This window comes from Drosophila virilis, chromosome 2 (genome assembly GCF_030788295.1).
Source record: "Drosophila virilis strain 15010-1051.87 chromosome 2, Dvir_AGI_RSII-ME, whole genome shotgun sequence".
In the NCBI taxonomy this organism is placed as follows: Eukaryota; Metazoa; Arthropoda; class Insecta; order Diptera; family Drosophilidae; genus Drosophila; species Drosophila virilis.
The window spans coordinates 16,243,126-16,262,893 of NC_091544.1; the positions used below are offsets into that span (position 1 = coordinate 16,243,126).

Here is a 19,768-nt window from a genome sequence, read left to right on the forward strand (position 1 = left end):
TTTCTGCAAAGAAAAAACCGAAAATAATATAAAGAATAAAGGCTGCTAAGGATCGCACTCGTGCCCGAATGCTTCGCAAATATCCTCAAATGTGCTTTGTTTCCTGCGCTTTCCTTTTGCTGACACACAGACAATTGTCTAACCCTTTTATGTCCTTTTATAAATAAAAACTGTACGTTTCATTGACTTCTTGTGGGTGCTGTTGTTTCTTTTCTTTTTTTTTTCATTCAATTGTCGGTAGGTATTTACCGGATTTTAACGAGCCCATCAAAGGAGCTAACTTTTATGAGCCCTATAAAAATATCGTAAAATTCTTTTGTTTCGCTCAATTTATTGCTTGTTTGTGTGTGTTTGCCCATTTTTATTTGCTCTTTTATGTATATTTAACACAATTTGGTGTTATTAATAATGACATTCAAACGCTCGCACAGACTCTTGTGCAAAACACCTGTTAAGAACTGGAACTGGTTTTGATGTCTTCGCGGTCTTAGTTTTTCATGTGTAGAGGAATTTAGGTTTTAGTTTTAGTTTATTAATTTGCCGTGAAATTAATTTGAAGTGTATTTTCTGTTGTTTCATTTATAAATGTATTTTGTAGTTTCATTCATTTAATATACAGATTAAATTAATTTCACGCCAAATATATATATATATATATATGGAACTAGTAGTCGATTTGTAGGCACACAATAAACACCAACAATAATTTATTTATATAAAATACTTTCATATCTTTTACATTCTTTGACTGAGCCAATTCCAAAGCTTGTATTTATTTATATCCATTATTTTTTTCTAACCGCGTTCAACAACAAACAAAATCTCACAAATCTTTAGGCTTCGTTTGAGAACCTTTGATGTACTCGTTTTTGAAGTGGACACTTGTGGCCATAAGTTAAAATTCGTGATGCACTTAGTAGTCTTTATAAGCAGCTTGTTGTTATTATCAAATGAAATGATTCAAGAAATGAAATGCCGAATATGATATACACTCACTCAAACAGTATTCATACATGATAAACAGCAATTCGATTAAAAGCCAAAGCAAAATTAAAATCCAAATATTTTTTGATTTACAATCGAATACTAAATTTGTAGGAAAACTTATTTTTATCTATAGTTTTAATGGCCTTCAGATAATAATCAAAATCATATGATCTGAAAGTTAAACATATAAATAAATACATAATATTATATATTATAATACCCCGCTACAACTATAATGACTAAGCTTAAATGTTGAGTATTTTAAGAGTAAATTTATTGAAAAAAAAAGTCTGAGTAATTCGTTTTTATTGTATTAGTATTTCTCACATCCGTTTCAAAGTTCAAGCACATCTTATATTGTAATATCTAAATTTAACTTGATTCAACTATCCATATTAAAATTATGTTTGGCTCAGGCAATTCCATCATTAATCTTCGACGGCGACGTCAAGCGCGGCAACAGCAGCTGCTGCTAAATAAATTTTGGTGTTGGATATTTTCTACTGCCAGTTTAGTTGAGGGTAATCGGGATACGAATAGAATCGGTGTCTGTGGGATGCATCGAAGAACATAAATCTCTTATGTCGCCTCGAGCATATTGTATTCGAAGGACGTTTCCTTTGCTTCCTTTCGGCCAGCCTAAGCGGATTACGTGCACTTTTCTACACGGTTGCATCTTTTGATCCTTGAGCGCTGATAAATGTAAGAGCTGCGGTTGCCTGGGCTCACTTCGAATAGCGTACGAAATTTAAATAATGTTACAATTAAAAATCCATAGTATAAAAGATATCTTGGCCCAGGTGTGTGAGCTTCGAACGAACAAGCGGCAGGTCAACGGTTCAAATTTTATAGCAATTTGCAATCTTAAGTTCTGTTTAACTTTGTATTATTATAAAAAAGCAATAGTAAATTTAAAACAATTTAGTAATCTTAGTATTTTATAAATATTGTTCGATTTTTATTCATGATTTTTTACATTGTTTGCTAATTTTTGTTAAATAAATTTCTGCAGTCAACGCTGCTTACAAGTTGCATAAATATATAAAATATCCTATACATATCGGTAGAATTGTAAAATTGAATTATATATAGATACAGATTGTTGATTGTATTAACCACGTTGATACGTTGACTTGTACAGCACATTATTATAATCTTGTATGTGCAAATATGTACAAATTTTTGTTGATATATAACTATCGCAGTACTTTGTACGGCACCTATGATACTCTATATTATAGGTTGTTGTACAGGCTTTATCAGGATATATCATAATGTATTCAAAAACTTTAAGCAACCCGAAACTATGAAGTTTCGAGTTGAACAGAGTTTTGGGCGTATGTTTATCTGGCTTGTAAATATTGCTTATTGGTTAGAAATTGTGTTCTTAAAGCTAAGCGAAAAACCTGAGTTTGCTTGGAAAGAGAAAGTCCAAACAGGATCTGCGCTGGGCTGCTGCCAGTGCCTGGTTTCGTCTATGTGGGTCTATATATTTTTTTGAGGCAGTGTAGGGTTATTGAATCTGTAAATATGCTTCGATGTGGCACGGCAGTGCCGCCCTGGCTATAGCGTGCTTTGGCATAAGAATCCCTTACAAGCTAGCTGGATACACTTTAGGTCACACACTTTGCCAGCACGGACTGAGGTGCTACATCAAAGATGGAAGCGAATACCAAGCATTGACAGCAATCCAAATCGGACTTAGCTAAGCCTAACTTAATCTTAACTTAAGAGGTTGTTGTCATCGTAGCTCTTGCTCTTTTGGCTGCCTTTTGAGGCCAACCGCCCGATACTATTGAGCCTTCTCCTTGGCGACGGCGCTAAGACCTAATGCCAAGTGATCGCTGGGTATGAGCCCGGCACCAGGCTGATGTGCATAGTTGCGTATCTGATGCAGCGAAATCAGCTGCGTAGGAAATGCGGCAGCAGCGGCTGCGGCATTCTGCTGGTACAGGTAGGCAGCGGTGGCTGAAGGCGGTGCACGATGCTGTTGCAGATGCGAGGCCGGTGGTGCAACTGCGGCGCTTAGCGGCGTAAAGGCCGAGGCGCCCGGTCCGGGTGAATGCGAATGCGATGCCTGCTGTTGCTGTTGGTGCTGTTGTTGCTGTTGCTGCTGCTGTTGTTGTTGCTGTAGATGATGCTGTGGCGTAGTCTGGCGCAGCACCAGATCCTCGCCGGCTTCGTCGTGGGGACTTTGCGAATGGCCGGGCGTTTCCCCGCCGCCGTTGGCCAAACGCTGATGATGCTGTTGCAGCAGTTCCTGCTGCTGATGCTGTTGTTGGAGTGTCGCAAAGTTCGCATAGGAGCTGCCATTAGCCTGCGGCAGCTGCTGCTGTATGGCCTCCGCCAGTGTGGCGGCGGCGCTATCGGCGCCCATTTTGGCCCAGTACGCGGCATTGGCATCGTTCATGGCCTGACGCTGCAAATTGAGACCAATGCCGCCGGCGGGCACGTGCTGCTGCAGATTGGTAAGGGGCGCCGTGTGACGCTGCTGCTGTTTCTCGACCTTTTCAGCGTGCTTCTGCAAATGCTTCTGCAGGTATGTCTCCTGCGTGTAGGACTTGCCGCACAGCTGGCAAATGTGCGTCTTCAGATGCTTGGAGTCCTTGTGCTTGGGTATGTGCTCCAGAAGCGTCACCTCATCGCCAAAGCACTTGTAGCACGAGTTACATTTGAACGGTTTATCCGTCTGATGGCAGCGCGAATGCGACTGCAAATTCGACAGCTGGGAGAACGCCTTGGGGCAGCCGGCGTGCCGGCATTTGTACGGCTTATCGCCCGTATGGGTGCGTATGTGCTGCTGCAGGTGCGACAGCTGCGTGAACTTGCGTTGGCAAATCTCGCAGCGGTACGGCTTGATGCCCAAATGAATGCGCGTGTGCTGCGACAGATACGACGAATTGGCAAAGGATTTACTGCACGAGGCACACTTGTACGGCTTCGTCTGCTCGCCACCCTGTCGCTGATCCTCCGGCGATGAGCCGTTGCTGCCATTGCTGCCCTGTTGTCGAGAGGGCGAACGACTTGGATCGTACTAAAATAGATTAACAACGAGACTTTTTAGTAAAGACGAATTCGAATACTTATATGCTGTTTACAATTATTAATTATAATAATAATTATGCAATGATTTTTTTAGATAAACCGCTTACAGCTGCGGGGTACTTCTAAATTTAAAAAATGTCAATTTCTTAGTCTTTTTCTCGGATGAAAATGTATGTTGAATGCCAATCTAGAAATTTTTGTTCATTTGTTGAAACTAAGTTAAATGACTTTCAGCCCTATTTAAACACCGCTGAGTTAAACCTTCAACAACACAAATTAACAACAAAAGAAAACGGTCAGTTTAAAGAACGACATTAGAAACTATTCAATCATCTCAATCAAATCAGCAACGAAACTCTGAAATGACTTCCAACTCAATCACCATGATTCATGATTATAATTCTTTGCATTTCACTTATTTATGTTCATGTTTAAACTTGACAATATTTGTTCATATTATTTGCGATCCAGTTTAAGGCTTAGATATTGTTTGTTATTTAAACAAGTGTCTCTTATACTTTATTCATTGTTCGAGGTTAATGTCGTTTATATTTATTTTGCCTGAAGTCTTGTGTTCAATTTCTTTAGTGATAAACGCAATAAACCAACATCAGGAGTTAATAGAAAAAGAATTGGAAAACATTACAAAAATAAGTAATACTGATTTGAAAACAGGTCAAAGACGTTTTTTTTTTATTACTGTAACTACTGGACGGTGACTTTAAAACTGTCCATTTATCTATAAAGTAATTTACGCATCAAAGTTCAAGGCTATAGCTCTTAAGTTTCTGACTATAGGAAACTATATCACAGCCTCCTGCTGAAGGGTGTGCAAGTATAGGATATGTAATCCTATTGGCAGACAAATGGACAGCAATGTCAATATACTTTCTTTCACTTTATGAACAGAGTATTATAATTTGAGCCTAGCCACAAACATTTAAAAATTATACTTAAGCATCGATTTTACATAATTCTTAATCCTAATGCGTACGCCCTATGCCTAATGCTAGACTCACCTTTTGCTCCTGCTGCTCGCTGAGCTGTGTGGGCGTTGGCGGCGAGCTTGGCGCACTATAATTGCCCTTTAGCTGCGGCTGATGATGCAACTGTTGCTGCTGCTGCTGCTGCTGCTGGTCGGAATCATGCTGATGCGTCTGTTGATGCTGCTGCTCGACAAGAATTTGCTGCTGCTGCTGCTGGACAAGGCCGTTCTTTAGGGAATAGTCCAAACGCTCCACGTTCTGACGGAATTCGCTGATATTGAAGGGCTTGTAGTCGTGGACCAGCTGGGCAGTGCGCAAATCCGCCTGCGTCAGGTGGCTAAGGGTGCGCAGCTGATCGATGGAGCGATGCAGATAATCGCCACCAGCCCCGAGGGCAGCGCCGTTTGGCGTCGTTGGCAGTTCGGCCATAAGCGGCTGCCCGCCCAGGTTCAGGGGTCGATAGGCGATGGTGCGAGCGTCCAGATTGGGGCCTTCAAGCTATGCTCTACCAAATATTAAACAACGGGCAGCGGGACCGAGCCGGGCGACGATCGCGGCTAAAATGAAACCGACACTTGGCCCCGCAGCGGCTTACACAACTTCTTTTTGTGTTTTTTTTTATACCTTTTGTGCTGAAAATACAGAAATATTGTAATTGTTATTTAGGCTTCCGTCGCTTTGGGCGCAAATTTCTGTACAGTCGACAGAACTGTTAAACTACTTTTTCCATTGGGTTTTCGCTTTTTTTATGCACATACACATAAATAGTTGGGTAATTTTTTGAAACGACTTTTTGTACATAAATTTCAGCATTTTAACATAAATGTGCATGAATTAATTAATTGTTTATGAATTAAACGTGCAATAAATAAAACGAAACTCGTTGCAACCAATGCAAGAATTGCACGAAAAAAAAAAACAATGCCAAAAAAACACAAGATAAACAAAAAAGGCGCTTGTGCCAAGCAAAAAATTAAAATAGTCGATGTGACAACACAACATTTAAATTAAATAAAAAAATATAATTTCTTCTCTTTTTGCACACTTTGTACACATTTCATCAAGCACAAAGCGACACTGAGAGAAGCGGCAGGGCGGGCAGCGCACAGCCGGGAGGAGGCCAGCACAGAGTCAGGGGCGCCAGTGGAACGTGTCAATCACCTCGAACTGAAGAGCAACACCACACGAAAATGGGGCAACCATTCGCTAATCTGTGACAAGATGAACTCCGACATTTTCGAAATAATGAATAGACGGGTCACTTATCTGATTGGGAATACATTAAAGAACTGCAGAATAACAATATGTAGCTGCACACTTTTCTATAATATTAGATAAACGATAATGTTTCAAGAAAATACTTTAAATTGTTATTTTCTACTATTACTATTATAGATAAGGTTTATTATTATTATTATTATTATAGTTATTAGTATTATCATTAGTATAATTACTACTTTTGTTAATATTTTTTATCATTAGCTTTACAATTAAACCAAAATCTTTATGCATCAAAATTTAAGTAAAATAGGAACAATTTAAGCGATATATACTATCAAAAATTATTTCACACTAATTTTTATGGTTATAATTACAGGCGTTTTACAGAAAACTTAGAAAAGATTGTTTGGGTTGATCAAATGTTAGTTGTATTATTTTTCTGTACAAAATGACAAACTTTCGATTATATTATTTTCATGTTTTTCGAAGCGAAATTTTATAACAAATTTAAATGAAATAAAATGACATGTTGTGAAACTTGAAATTTCTTTAAAATTCACACAAAACATATTATTAATATGTTATATTTTTTTTTCTTCTGCGAGATTCTCATCCTCAACACCATTAAATTCAATTAAAATTAACTCGATCTCTTGTCAAACAAAAAGTTATATTCATCTTTATTTAAATCATCCAAATTATTAGAAAAACAAGTTAATAGGCAGGCACACAAATGAGTAATGAAAATATTTGCATATGATACTAAAATATGAAATCTACTATTTAAAAGAAATAACCATTTCTACGTATCGGCATTAGATCGCTTGTTTATCAAATATAGGTTAAAGCCTTCATGTTAAATAAACTTTTTGTACAATTGTAAACATAAACAAAAAAAGTTAACGGGAAGTGTTTGGGTGTATGTGATAAGACGCCTTATCTATAGGTGTTTGCACATACATATGTATATATGTATATTTATAGTAAGACTAACAGAGGGTCGGGCTATAAAAATAAACTAAAAATCATAAAATCATATTTAACATTTCAATATTTGATATGGTGCATTCACAATTGAAACTTGTATTAGAAAGTTTATTATTTGTCACACTTGATCTATCTTTTTAGGCAACTCATTTAATCCTTCGGGAGCTTTGAAACACATTGCTGACCCACAAACAATATATGAGTGAGAATTTGTAAACACAAACCTGTCACAGGTGTCTGCACGTCTTGTTTTTACGCGTGTTTTCATTATCAGCTTTTTACCGTTTTGTTGGTTTTCCTGTCTTTTTTTTAATATAACAAAAAAATCAATAAAAATAAAAACAATCAGAATTGGCGCGCGCCTCGTCGCATCGGAATAAAGCAAATTGAGTTATTACTCGCCGAGAGAGACTGAAAGACTGAGTGAGACGGTGAGCCACAGAAGAGTGGGAGAATGAGTGACACACATACAGACACACAGACGCAATGCGTAGCTGATTTGTTGTTGCTGACGCTGCTGCGCAGTTGACGTCAGAAGCAGATTTTTTGTGCTTGGTTTTGGTTTTTTTCTTAAACCATTTTTATAGCTGACTGGTCAAAAGAACCGGTTGTTGTTGCTGTTGTTGTTGTTTCTATTAGTACTGACGTCGGTCCGTCAGTTGCACAGTAGGCTGATGAGGGCAGGGCAAGGGGAAGGTGCAGACACAGGATGCTCTAGACGCTTGTTGAGCATGCTGAGGTCAGAGGGGGTTAAAAGGTGCTTAGACATTGGTTTACTGTTCGTAAAAAGTTATTGTCAGTGATAGAAATGTACATACATACATATGTACGTATGTATATATTAAACTGTCTTTCTTATTTATTGAAAGTAGCGTCAAACAAATAAACATACGCATACACACATACAAATGCAACTACAACTAAAGGCGGAATCACTCAAGCGGCCCCAAAAGCACGCCAACGCCAACGTTGCTGTCCAGAAGCATATAAAAAAAAATGGTATACACAAAAAAATTCACCGAACTCACAGAAAAAACATACAAACACACACACACACACACACACACAAACAATGTACAAAAAACGAATCAACGAAAATTAATTGAGCGCGAGCAGCGACCGCAGCTGAGCAGCATAAGAGCGCAAGAGAGAGAGCGAGCGAGCAACATAAACAAATGAAGAGCCGGACAGAAGCAAGCTGCGAAAAAAAGGGAATAAAAGCTTGTAGTGTAAAGCAAATAAAGGAAAAACGACAGATGATAGCGGGGGCGACATGTGCAAAAAACAACAAAAATTATGCGCGCGAGAGCAAAAAACAGTGGAGATAAAAAGACGACACACAAACCGCCACCGAATGAATGGCACATAAAGAAGTCAAACAATGACCAGGGCGGGTGGGAAAATGTTGGCAGCGGCCGCTGCACAGTGTCACAATTGCATTTCATTAGGGAATTTTTTTTTATCATAATTTAACAAATTATGAAATTGTTTAATTATTAATATTAAATAAGATTGAAATGATAGATAAACTAATAATCGTACTAAAATCTAATAAAAAATAAAGTTTTATAAAAGAATAGCATCCTTTTTATATTTTATTTTTTTACTTTACTTTCAGAAATTTAGTGCATAATAATATATAATATATGAATATAATAATATGACTAGTTAGTTTTAGTTTATGGAAACTATTCAGAGATTCCTCCTTATAAATTTTCTTTTATATACAAATCCCAATAGACCACTGTCAGTGCGTTCAAAAAAAAAAAAAACTTTTTGACCAATAAAGTACAAATAAAACACGGGTTGAAGTACTTACCAATTGGAAATGGCTCACGTTGTTGCGTTCCTTTTTTTTCGCGCTCGGCTCTGTTGATATTTTCGTAGTAAAAGCACGTGTTCTGCGTGACCTTTAAGTGAGGGGGAGTAGCGGGCAGATATTTGCGTCGCGTAATTCTATCTTAAGCCCGCGTTTCCTGAATTCACGTTTTCAGTTTCCGTGCTGCATTGAGAGCAGTAGCATGAATCTTTGGCGTAGGGATTTATTAATATCAGCGTATTACACGCACATTTACCTCGCCAGGTAAACAACTCTCTTTTCTTTTTGTTAAATTTGGTCTATTTGCACTTTTTACGGTTTCTCCTCTTACGAATTTCGAGTACACTAAGCACACATACACATACAAATAGACACTTGAGAGCTAAGGAAAAAAATGGCCGCGCACGCCAAAAATATATACACACACACCAACGCACACTAGTGTTCGTGTTTGTGTTTTTGCACTTGTGCTGCCCCTTTTCTTTGCAGAATTTGGCGCGACTTAATTTTGGCGCCTCGATTAATTACAAGTGATGGGCTACGGAAAGGTCGTGCGATTCACAGCACGCTAGTTTCGGATTTGGTATGAACTTCTTTCGCCCCGCGTTGTTTACATGCTGTGCGTGCGCGAACAACAAATCACAACGAAAAACGCAAAAAAGACGGGTGAGAAGAAGAAGAACCGTTCGGTTCGATGGCAAAAACTCGACTGAAAAAAATCACTCAACTTTTTTCATGACATCGCAAACAGCAAGCAGCTGTGAGCGTAAGTACCTGGGTGTGTGTGCGTGTTTACTCTCGCACCTCTCACTCTCGCACACGCAAAGAAAAAATGCTTGTTTATGTTTTTTATGTGTATGTTTTTTGCCCACCACTATTGCGCTCTCTGTCTTTCTCTTGTACTCCCTGGTATTCTCTTTGTGTTTTATTCCGGTTTTTCTCTGATTGGTTGTCGACATTTGTTGGCACTTCTAGTACCCTGTGTTTTTTTTGCTTTCGCTATTCACGCACTTAAAATCTATTTAAGCATTTAAATCGCAAATAGTTAAATTTTCTAGCAGTGCGTTATACACGCATAAAGCGTTGCATAAATTACAAAAACACTTGGACATAAATGTATGTGTATATGTATATATATATGCTTATGATAACGACCTCAATTTAAATTTTGTAAAACTCCTTGATTTCCAATGATAATAAAATTTTTCCAAAATTTAAAATCTTACTGTTAACTGTTTTTAGAAAGCCGCCGACCAATTCAAAACTACGCGCCACGTTCTTTATATGAATCGATATTTTGTGTTTGATTATTTTCACGTTTGAGAGCACTGCTTTGAATCAGTGTAGTAAAATCCATTTAAAAGTGCTGTAAAAGACTAAATTGTCCAGCTGTTATGCGCGTGCAATGATTTGTCTTGGCGCTAAAAGTTATTAATTACTGCACGTTAATTTGTTACATTAAGCATGTCTGCACAATACCAAAGATTTATTAAAGTACTCGAGAAGTGGCCAGCAGAAAAAACTAAAGTCGGCAGGTAAGCAAAGTCAAAATCCCAGAAAAATGTTCGTTCAGCGGCGTCCCGTTTGCGATTATCTAACAACAATAGCAGGCATAGAATTTGTTAAATCACTATTTAAGATATTTGTTGTGGTTTCTTACAGGCCAGAATAAGCTTATAACATGGCAATGCTTTTGATGTTGTCGCTCGTGTTGAGTTGGGTTTTCACTCTGTAACGCAGCGCCACAAGTTCCACATACAATTGTGGATTGTAGCACTAGAATAGGCCAATTTCTATTTGATTCTGGGCCTCGGAAACAGTCCGTTGACGATTTTCGAATTGTTAGTTTCAGCTGTGTTCGTTTGATTGTGTGTTGTATTTAAACTTGTGTTTTATCATGTCCTCAAAGTACGCCTATCAGTTGATACCAGAGTCGTTTCTGCTTGGCGCGCAGGATGTGGCTGTGTAAGTTTTAGCCCAGGCAAAGGGACTTAATCGAAAAAGATTCAATAACTGGATGAAGCAAATAAGAATGGGCCACACAGATATGATATCTAAGCACTTAAACCATTCTATATTTATTCATTTTCTGAGTACCCCAATTTTCCCTGGAGATATAAAGTGATACACAGACTTTGTCGGCTTATGTTGTTTTCCTGCTCTTTGTACATTTAATAATCGCCACTGTGCAACTGTTTAGTTATGTATTATTTAAACAACAACGCCCTTTTGTTAGCCCCTGCTGTAGCTTTAATTTCAATCAATTGGACTGCAGATCGGGTAGCACTTCTCTTTAATAGTAATGTAAATAGATTAGGCTTAAAGTATATGCCAGCTTCGAAGAAACTCCAGATCATTCCATTTCTTTTGTGTATTTTGTTCAGGCTCGTTTCTTTGTTAATCTGTTCTGCTTTTCGCTGCAACGAACATCAGAGCAACAACACAACAAATACAAAAGTGCATATGAAAACCCCACAATAAACTTTCTTTCCCACCCAAGGGATCTGGGAGAGCAAATCCGCAAACAAGTAACCAAACTGACAGACGCGAGCAGCCTCAATATTGAAACGACTGCGCAGCTAACAAAGCAAATTGACGCCTTGGAGCGGATTTCGAACAACATTTACGCCAAGAAGTATCCACGTCGCTACGAGTCCACAGCCACGGGCCTAACCGCCGCCCAGTGCAGCCAGGTGCTCAGCTCAGAGTTTTTGCAGTATCTGAACGATGGCGGCGCCAAACGCAATTAAAGCAATTACCACAATGAAGATGATGAGCCAATTCCTGACTAGACCAAGATCAATACCAACACAGCAACTAAGACATTGTGCGATAACTGTCACGCCTCCAGCTCCATCTGCTCCGCACGTGCCCGTGCTCTGCCAGACGGCTATTGACTATCTGCAGCCGGTGGCAAGCGGCAAATACATCGATATGACCTTTGGCGCTGGTGGACACACGCGTCGCCTACTCGACAGCTGTCCGGACACCACAGTCTATGCCCTGGACCGGGATCCGCTTGCCCACGAGCTGGCTCAGCGCATGAGCCAGGAGAACGACTACGCTGGACGATTGGTGCCGCTCCTAGGAAAATTCTCGGAACTGCCGCAGCTGCTGCAATCGCTGGACGTGCCACGGCATAGTTTTGATGGCATGCTGTTCGATTTCGGCTGCAGTTCCATGCAGTTCGATGAGGCAGCACGCGGCTTCTCTATTGCGCACAACGGACCACTGGACATGCGCATGGATTGTGGACGCAGCGGCAGCATCAGCGCCGCCGATGTGCTAGCCCGTGCCGAGGAGGCGGATCTGGCGCGCATATTGCGCGTTTACGGCGAGGAGAAGGCAGCCAAGAAAATCGCGCGCGCCATTGTGGAGGCACGTAGCGCACTGCAGCGCATTGAGACCACGCGACAACTGGCCGACCTGGTAGCCGCAGTGCTGGGCGATGGTCAGCGGCTGGACAGGCTGCAGCGGCCAGCCCATGCGGCGACCAAAACGTTTCAGGCGCTGCGCATATTTGTCAACAACGAGCTGAACGAGATCAACTATGGCATGCTGCTGGCCCAAGAGCTGTTACGTGCCCAGGGCCGCCTGGTGGCCATCACATTTCACTCGCTGGAGGACACCATTGTCAAGCGTCACATTAATGGCAATGTGATCGAGGGCGTGGCCAATCCGCTGCCGCTCAAGTATTGTGGTCATGATCTCACCCATGACCCGGAGCTGTTGGAATCCTTTGTGCAATCTAATTGGCGCCAGCTGCATCGACACGTCATTCAGCCTGATGCCACAGAAATCGCACGCAATAGCCGTAGTCGTTCGGCCAAGCTGCGTGCCGCAATTAAGATTAAGTAAAGATAACACAAAATTTATAAAACTTGGTCAGGAATAAAAGAAGAAAAAAGAGCTCCCCACTCGAATCGTCTTTTCCCACTGACCGTTGCTCTCTATTTCTATTCTGTTTGCTAATTGGTGTGTCCACCTATTCTGCATGTTATCTGCTTACCAATTGGCACCTAACGATAAGGCACGTTTATATGTTTTGTTGCTGCTGTTGTTTATTGTTGTTATTATTTCTATTTTGTGTGTTTCTCGTGGAATTTTTGTTTGCTTGTCACCGGATTCAGGTATTAAATAGATTACGAAATCGGTGTTATGGGTCGATAGAACTATAATAAACGCACACTGGTTAAAATGACAGTCGGGAAATTGAAAACTGTTGAAGAAAATATCTGGATCCCTTAATCCCTTGAAATTTTGAACGGAAATTTACATGTTTTTCTTTTTAATATTGATTTGTTATATATTATTAATAATTAAATTCATTTGGCGAGCTATAATAATTAATTTGCTTGTAAGTTTTGTCACTTTGATATTTCTAAAATCTTTGACCATAGTCCCTATTTATCTAGCTCAGGTCTATCCACAAAGAACAACGGAAGATAAATATAGAAGATGTGGTGTACTTTTTTTAAGAAAGTTATATTTAAGGAATAATAGAAATTTTCAGCTGATTTCTAGATGTTATTTCAAATATGATTTCTATGATCGCAGCTTTTTTTAACCGCACTTTCTTCCTATTAATATCCACTTCGGAAACGCTTTGAGCTAAATAGCCATGTCGAGCTGGTTCGCATGTCATTTTGCGGTCACAGCTCTTATGGATAGGGAGAGCTCTCTTATTATAACTATTTGTTGAATCTTTGGTGTTTTACATAGTCGCGTATTTGTTTACGATGAGCTGTGACCCCTGAGAAATCCGAAACCCCATAATCTGAAATGCGTTCGCGGGGCGGCTGATAAGCGAGCGGTCGAGGCGGGCGCGGGATTAGCTAGCGATAGACATACCCACACACCTATGGGCATGGGCATCGGTATGGGTGTGGGTATAGATAGGCCCGGTATGGCCGGTAGGCGTTCAGTTGCATTGCGCGAGCGTTGGCGTTGCTATCGAGACGCGTCCATATTGCCCGACCATAGCGCGGAGACTTCAAAACTTTGTGCGTTTTTACAGTGTGTGGAGGAGCGAGATGACCGTGGAGTCGAAAATCATATCCGGCACAGCAGTGGCCAAGTGAGTATCAGTTGCCCGTAGTACAAGTGTTTGTATATCCTATATTGTTGTTGTTGTACACATCAGGACAATACGCGAGGAGCTGCGGCAGGAGGTGATTGAGCTGCGCGCATCGGGCACCCAATTTGTGCCCGGACTGCGCATCGTCCAAGTGGGCGGTCGCGAGGATTCCAATGTCTACATACGCATGAAGATCAAGGCCGCCACGGAGATTGGCATCAATGCCGTCCATGTTCAGCTGCCCCGTTCTATCACCGAATCGGAGCTGCTCGATAAGGTAGGTACTGGGCTCCGCGCGTGCCAGTCAAAATCAATCAAGTGTTATGCAATGTTTCAGACAAAGAAAGAAAGAACAAATTTTAATATAAAAAGAGATTATTCTTTGAGCTGCCAACGCTTAAATACCCTTACAGACATACCCAACCTTTTCGACATAATATATATATAATATATCATTGAGCCATGGTAGACATATACAATTTATAAAATAGCTCAGGGACTTGTTTTGTAAAAAATTACTATCACTGAATTAACACCTTTACCAATTCTAATCAATCGCACGTCATTCGCTGCGGCAGCTGGGCGAGCTGAATGCTGATCCCCTGGTGCACGGCATCATCGTGCAGATGCCTCTGGACTGTGATACGTCCATCGACGCGCATCGCATCACAGACGCCGTCTCTCCCGAGAAAGATGTGGACGGTCTGCACACCATGAACGAGGGTCGTTTGGCCATCGGTGACCTCAATGGTTTTCTGCCCTGCACACCGTGGGGCTGCCTGGAGCTGATACGACGTACTGGCGTTGAGATTGCCGGAGCCAGAGCCGTTGTCCTGGGCCGCAGTAAAATTGTGGGCACACCAGCTGCCGAACTGCTCAAATGGGCAAATGCTACGGTAACCGTTTGTCACTCGAAGACGCGCAATCTGGAGGAGATTACGCGCACCGCTGATATACTGCTGGTGGGCATTGGTGTGCCCGAGATGGTTAAGGGCACTTGGATAAAGCCAGGCGCCGTGGTCATCGACTGTGGCATTAATGTCAAGCCAGGTGAGTGGGCATCGCTACAGATGAGTTGCTTTCCGCTCCCTATCAAACCCAGTTGTTTACCATTGCTTATCACAGCGCCTGACCCCTGTTGAGCCCCTGATAAGCATGGAAACTCAGCTAGTTGTTTTCCAAACTCGAATATGTGTGTGTTTGACGCTTAGTAATTGAAATTCTTTAGACTGAAGCGCACATACACAGCCAACTCCGAAGATTTGTGGACGGTTGGGCACCTCATCTTTAAACTAATTACATTTGTCTCCTTCGCAGACGCGACCAAGGCGAGTGGCAGTCGTTTGGTGGGTGACGTGGACTTTGAGCAGGCCAAACTGGTGGCGGGTCATCTGACTCCAGTGCCCGGCGGCGTCGGTCCCATGACAGTGGCCATGCTGATGAAAAACACGGTGGTGTCGGCATCCCGAGCGGCGGCCCGGGTCAAACGCACCAAGTGGCCACTGCAGCTGCTACCGCTTCGGCCAGCTAGGCCCGTGCCCAGTGACATTGTGATTGCGCGCGCGCAGCATCCCAAGAATATTGCCCAGCTGGCCGAGGAGATTGGCCTGCTGCCAAAGGAGGTGTCGCTATATGGCAGCAAGAAGGCCAAGATCTCGCTGAGCGTTTTGGAGCGTCTGCAGGAGCAGCGGTCGGGCAGCTATGTGGTTGTCGCGGGCATAACGCCCACACCCCTTGGCGAAGGCAAGACCACGACGCTAATGGGTCTGGTACAGGCGCTGGGCGCGCACAAGCAGCGCAATGTGATCGCTGCACTGCGTCAGCCTTCGCAGGGACCAACGTTTGGCATCAAGGGCGGCGCTGCCGGCGGTGGCTATGCCCAGGTCATACCCATGGAGGAGTTCAATCTGCATCTCACGGGCGACATACATGCCGTTGCGGCGGCCAATAACTTGGTAGCCGCACAGCTGGACACGCGCATCTTCCACGAGGCCACGCAATCGGACACAGCGCTCTACAATCGTCTGGTGCCGCGCATTAATGGACAGCGCAAATTCAGTCCCATACAATTGCGTCGCCTCAAGCGTCTGGGCATTTATAAAACGGATCCCGATACGCTGACCGCGTCGGAATCCGCGGCCTTTGCACGGCTCAATATTGACACCGACACGATCATGTGGGAGCGCGTGGTGGACATTAATGACAGGTATCTACGCGAAATTACCATTGGGGAGTCGCCCACCGAGAAGGGCTTGAGTCGCAAGACGCGCTTCTCCATAGCGGTGGCCAGTGAGATTATGGCCGTGCTGGCACTCTCGTGCAGCCTAGCAGACATGAAGAACCGGCTGGGACAAATGGTGGTGGCCTTTGACAAGCGCGGACAGCCGGTGACTACCGATGATCTGGGCGTCACTGGCGCACTAGCTGTTCTCCTCAAGGACGCACTAGAGCCGAATCTGATGCAGTCTCTGGAGGGCACGCCCGTGCTGGTGCATGCTGGTCCGTTTGCCAACATTGCCCACGGCTGCAACTCCATCATTGCCGATGAGATTGGCCTCAAACTGGTGGGCACCGAAGGCTTCGTCTGCACCGAGGCGGGTTTTGGCTCCGATATTGGCATGGAGAAGTTTTGTAACATCAAGTGTCGCAACTCTGGCCTCAAGCCCGATGCCATGGTCCTGGTGACAACGGTGAGAGCCATTAAGATGCATGGCGGCGGTGCTCCGGTCACGCCGGGCACACCACTCAACAAACAGTATACGGAGGAGAATCTGCAGCTGCTGGAGCAGGGCCTGCCCAATCTGTTGCAGCACATCTCTAACGGACGTGCCTTTGGCATGCCCGTCGTTGTGTCCATCAATGCGCATGTCGCCGATACAGCGGCCGAGCACGAGCTGCTCCAGAAAGCCGCTCTGCAGGCGGGCGCTTTTGCGGCCGTGGTGTCCACCCATTGGTCAGATGGTGGTGCAGGTGCTGTGCCACTCGCCAATGCCGTCATTGAAGCGTGCAAACTGGAAAATAAGTTCAAGCTGCTCTACGAGCTCGATCTGCCGCTTGTGGACAAGATGAACAGGATCGCACAAACCATGTACGGTGCGGGCAAAGTGGAACTCACCCCGGAAGCCATCGACCAGGTCAAACGCCTCACCGATGCAGTAAGTTGAGCGGGTTTCTGTTATTGCGCTTGGCTTAAATGTTATTTTTGACTTTACAGGGATTTGGTAAACTGCCTGTCTGCATGTCCAAGACCTCCGGCTCCGTCACTGGCGATGCTAACATCAAGGGCGCACCAAAGGGTTTTACAATTAAAGTTCAGAGTGTTTATATCTCAGCTGGCGCTGGCTTTGTGGTGGCCATGTGCGGCGATATTACCAAAATGCCCGGACTCGCCACTCGCCCCGCCATCTACGACATTGATCTGAACACCGAAACTGGACAAATCGAGGGATTGTTTTGAAAGCCCGCAGCATTGGTGACCAACTGCCAGCATCATTTTATGCAGCTGAAAATTGATGTTTTACATTTTATAACCAACTGTTGGCAGCATAATGGGCATTTTAATTTTATTTTTTAAATCGGAAAAGTATATTGTTTCTATTTGAACTGTTGACGTTTTGATAAGCTAGGTCTTAATAGCAGTTGAATAAATATGTATATAATAATTGGATCTTATGAAAAAAATGTATATATTGTCTGGTTATTTAAGGTCTTAAAACACTATTCCGATTTTTGTTAAAATATTGGATTGGTAAGCCGTGTTTTATCTAAAGCTTGAAGCATCGTTGAAACGAAATAAAAAAGTGGAATTCTGGGTTCGTACTAGTTTGAAGACTATAATTAATGCACTATAATTAAAAAATTAGGAGCGAAAAGCCTAAAAGAATAACATCACCGATACATATTGGGTTTTATATTATTATTTAATATTGGAATAATCCTTTAGCTAACGAGAGCCAAAATAAATCTTGATCACAAGCTTGTATCAAATAGAAAATGCCAAGAATCAATTAATCATTTAGCTAAACTTGTCTACAAAACCAGGCAGGCAAAAGCCTCGAATTTAAGCACAGATCCTGGCTGTGTAGTTGCTTTAACGATTTGACACGGGATTTTGTTCGTATTGATTTATTTACTTTAGTAGTCGGCGCCATATTAACAACATTCAATGTAACTGTCATTCGGATTGAAGAGTTGAGCAACTGTTTTAGCATGTTCCGAGTGCGAGTGCGCAACATTGCCCATCCGGGCATACGGCAATTCATTTTGCGCACTGCCGTGCTGAACTATTTGGGTAAATGCTTGCAATTACAGTGGGACGACTGGCAGAATCAGCGAATGCATTTGCGTACACTACAACACGAGGGAGCTAGGACATCCGAGTCGATTGCTGAGGATGCAGTAGTTGATGCTGCTCGTGAAAATCTGTCCCAGGCTATCGATGAACTGCGCAAGAAAGTTGCTGGCACACACAAGCTATTGCAGCGCGAATACAACGAGCTTTTTACATACATGATGGACAAACGTGATCTATGGGACAGTCCCGAGTATTTTAAGGCCAAGACGGCGCTGGGCACGGCCAATCACAACTTGAAAATCTACATGTCCGTTGATAAGTGAACAGAAGCAGTTGCCAACAATCAACATTTCCATTCTATAAATTAAAGTTTTAGCAAGATGATAACAAAGTTTTAACAATATGAACTATTTGTAAAATGGTATTTCCACACGTCCAGATTTGGTGTTAACTGTCTCCCAGCAAGTGCACGTAAAGGTGGAACGATCCATGTGATCGGTGTATAGCTTGCCATCCAAATGATCCATTTCGTGCTGGGCAATACGCGCATTCCAGCCGCTCAGTTCCAGCTCAGAGTGGGCACCTTGTCTGTTCACACCTGAGAGCTTCACACCCTCATAGCGCTCAACTTCCGCAGAGTAACCGCGAACGCTCATGCAGCCTTCAGGATGCTTGTGCTTGGTATAGTTGGTCACGGTCAGCTTTGGATTGATGAGCACCTGTGGGGAAGCGTGACGCATTAGTGTATGTTAATACTATTCATTCCATATTTCTGTTTGATTACAGTCAATGGCAGCTCGGACATTTGCCGCGCTTTGTATGTTGCCTCGGACAGGTCTTGTTTTATGCTTCGCCTAAATTCCATGGCAATGATGCGCAAAGATATGCCAATTTGAGGCGCCGCAATGCCCACACAGTCGAATTTGCGCAACACATGCACCATCTGATCCACAATGGCCTGGACCTCCTTGCTATCCACACATTCCGCTGGCACCACCGCTGCTCGGTCGCGTAACACGGGGTCTCCGATCTGTGTGAAGTGGCCGTAAGGCGGCATATTCGTGCGCTTCATTGTCCAGAGCTGCTGGTACCATTTTCTGAATGACTGTGAGGCCGCAAGGCTGGTGCTGAGGTATCTTTCGTGTCTGCCACACAGTTTACGCAGTTTTAACAACATCTTAGGCGGTAATTAAAAAATAAAAAAGTTTTAAACGACGTGACCGTAACTAAAACAAATAATAAAGATATCGGTAGTCTACTTACAGATACCCTCTTAATTTTTTTGCCAGCTTTTTAATGTGCTTTAATTAGCTTAGCAAAATATGTTAACCAAATAATCAATGAAATTATTA

At 42.6% G+C, this 19,768-nt stretch overlaps 5 protein-coding genes across 8 annotated transcripts; 3 read left to right on the forward strand and 2 right to left on the reverse strand.

Annotated features, from left to right (window-relative positions):
* Positions 1-1,928: 1,928 nt before the first annotated feature.
* sqz (squeeze) lies at positions 1,929-9,763 on the reverse strand. The gene is made up of 3 exons (XM_002053584.4): positions 9,046-9,763; positions 5,052-5,650; positions 1,929-4,021 (listed from the first exon to the last, which is right to left on the reverse strand). Exons 2-3 carry the CDS (start codon positions 5,445-5,447, stop codon positions 2,780-2,782), a joined length of 1,638 nt encoding a protein of 545 aa, XP_002053620.1. The 5' UTR covers positions 5,448-5,650; positions 9,046-9,763; the 3' UTR covers positions 1,929-2,779.
* A 652-nt stretch (positions 9,764-10,415) lies between these two features.
* Positions 10,416-17,807, forward strand: pug (pug C-1-tetrahydrofolate synthase, cytoplasmic). Of its 3 annotated transcripts, XM_015171664.3 has the most exons (6): positions 10,419-10,580; positions 14,063-14,122; positions 14,189-14,399; positions 14,701-15,172; positions 15,440-17,277; positions 17,337-17,807. In XM_015171664.3, exons 1-6 carry the CDS (start codon positions 10,510-10,512, stop codon positions 17,577-17,579), a joined length of 2,895 nt encoding a protein of 964 aa, XP_015027150.1. In that variant the 5' UTR covers positions 10,419-10,509; the 3' UTR covers positions 17,580-17,807. The 3 variants fall into 3 exon arrangements, with proteins under 3 accessions (XP_002053618.3, XP_015027150.1, XP_002053617.1); XM_002053581.4 differs by lacking the exon at positions 10,419-10,580 and having other exon boundaries at positions 13,963-14,122; XM_002053582.4 differs by lacking the exons at positions 14,063-14,122; positions 14,189-14,399; positions 14,701-15,172; positions 15,440-17,277; positions 17,337-17,807 and adding an exon at positions 11,546-11,796 and having other exon boundaries at positions 10,416-10,580.
* Positions 11,809-12,962, forward strand: LOC138911000 (probable methyltransferase-like protein 15 homolog). Its single transcript, XM_070207679.1, has one exon. It carries the CDS (start codon positions 11,809-11,811, stop codon positions 12,901-12,903), a length of 1,095 nt encoding a protein of 364 aa, XP_070063780.1. The 3' UTR covers positions 12,904-12,962.
* Positions 17,808-18,220: 413 nt separating the features above from the next.
* Positions 18,221-18,807, forward strand: LOC6629958 (uncharacterized). Its single transcript, XM_002053580.4, has one exon. It carries the CDS (start codon positions 18,332-18,334, stop codon positions 18,737-18,739), a length of 408 nt encoding a protein of 135 aa, XP_002053616.1. The 5' UTR covers positions 18,221-18,331; the 3' UTR covers positions 18,740-18,807.
* Positions 18,766-19,768, reverse strand: LOC6629957 (peptide deformylase, mitochondrial). 2 transcript variants are annotated; one of them, XM_015172023.3, is made up of 3 exons: positions 19,680-19,768; positions 19,201-19,593; positions 18,766-19,135 (listed from the first exon to the last, which is right to left on the reverse strand). In XM_015172023.3, the coding sequence occupies exons 2-3, from the start codon at positions 19,591-19,593 to the stop codon at positions 18,824-18,826; spliced, it is 705 nt and encodes a 234-aa protein (XP_015027509.1). In that variant the 5' UTR covers positions 19,680-19,768; the 3' UTR covers positions 18,766-18,823. The 2 variants fall into 2 exon arrangements, with proteins under 2 accessions (XP_015027509.1, XP_002053615.1); XM_002053579.4 differs by lacking the exon at positions 19,680-19,768 and having other exon boundaries at positions 19,201-19,651.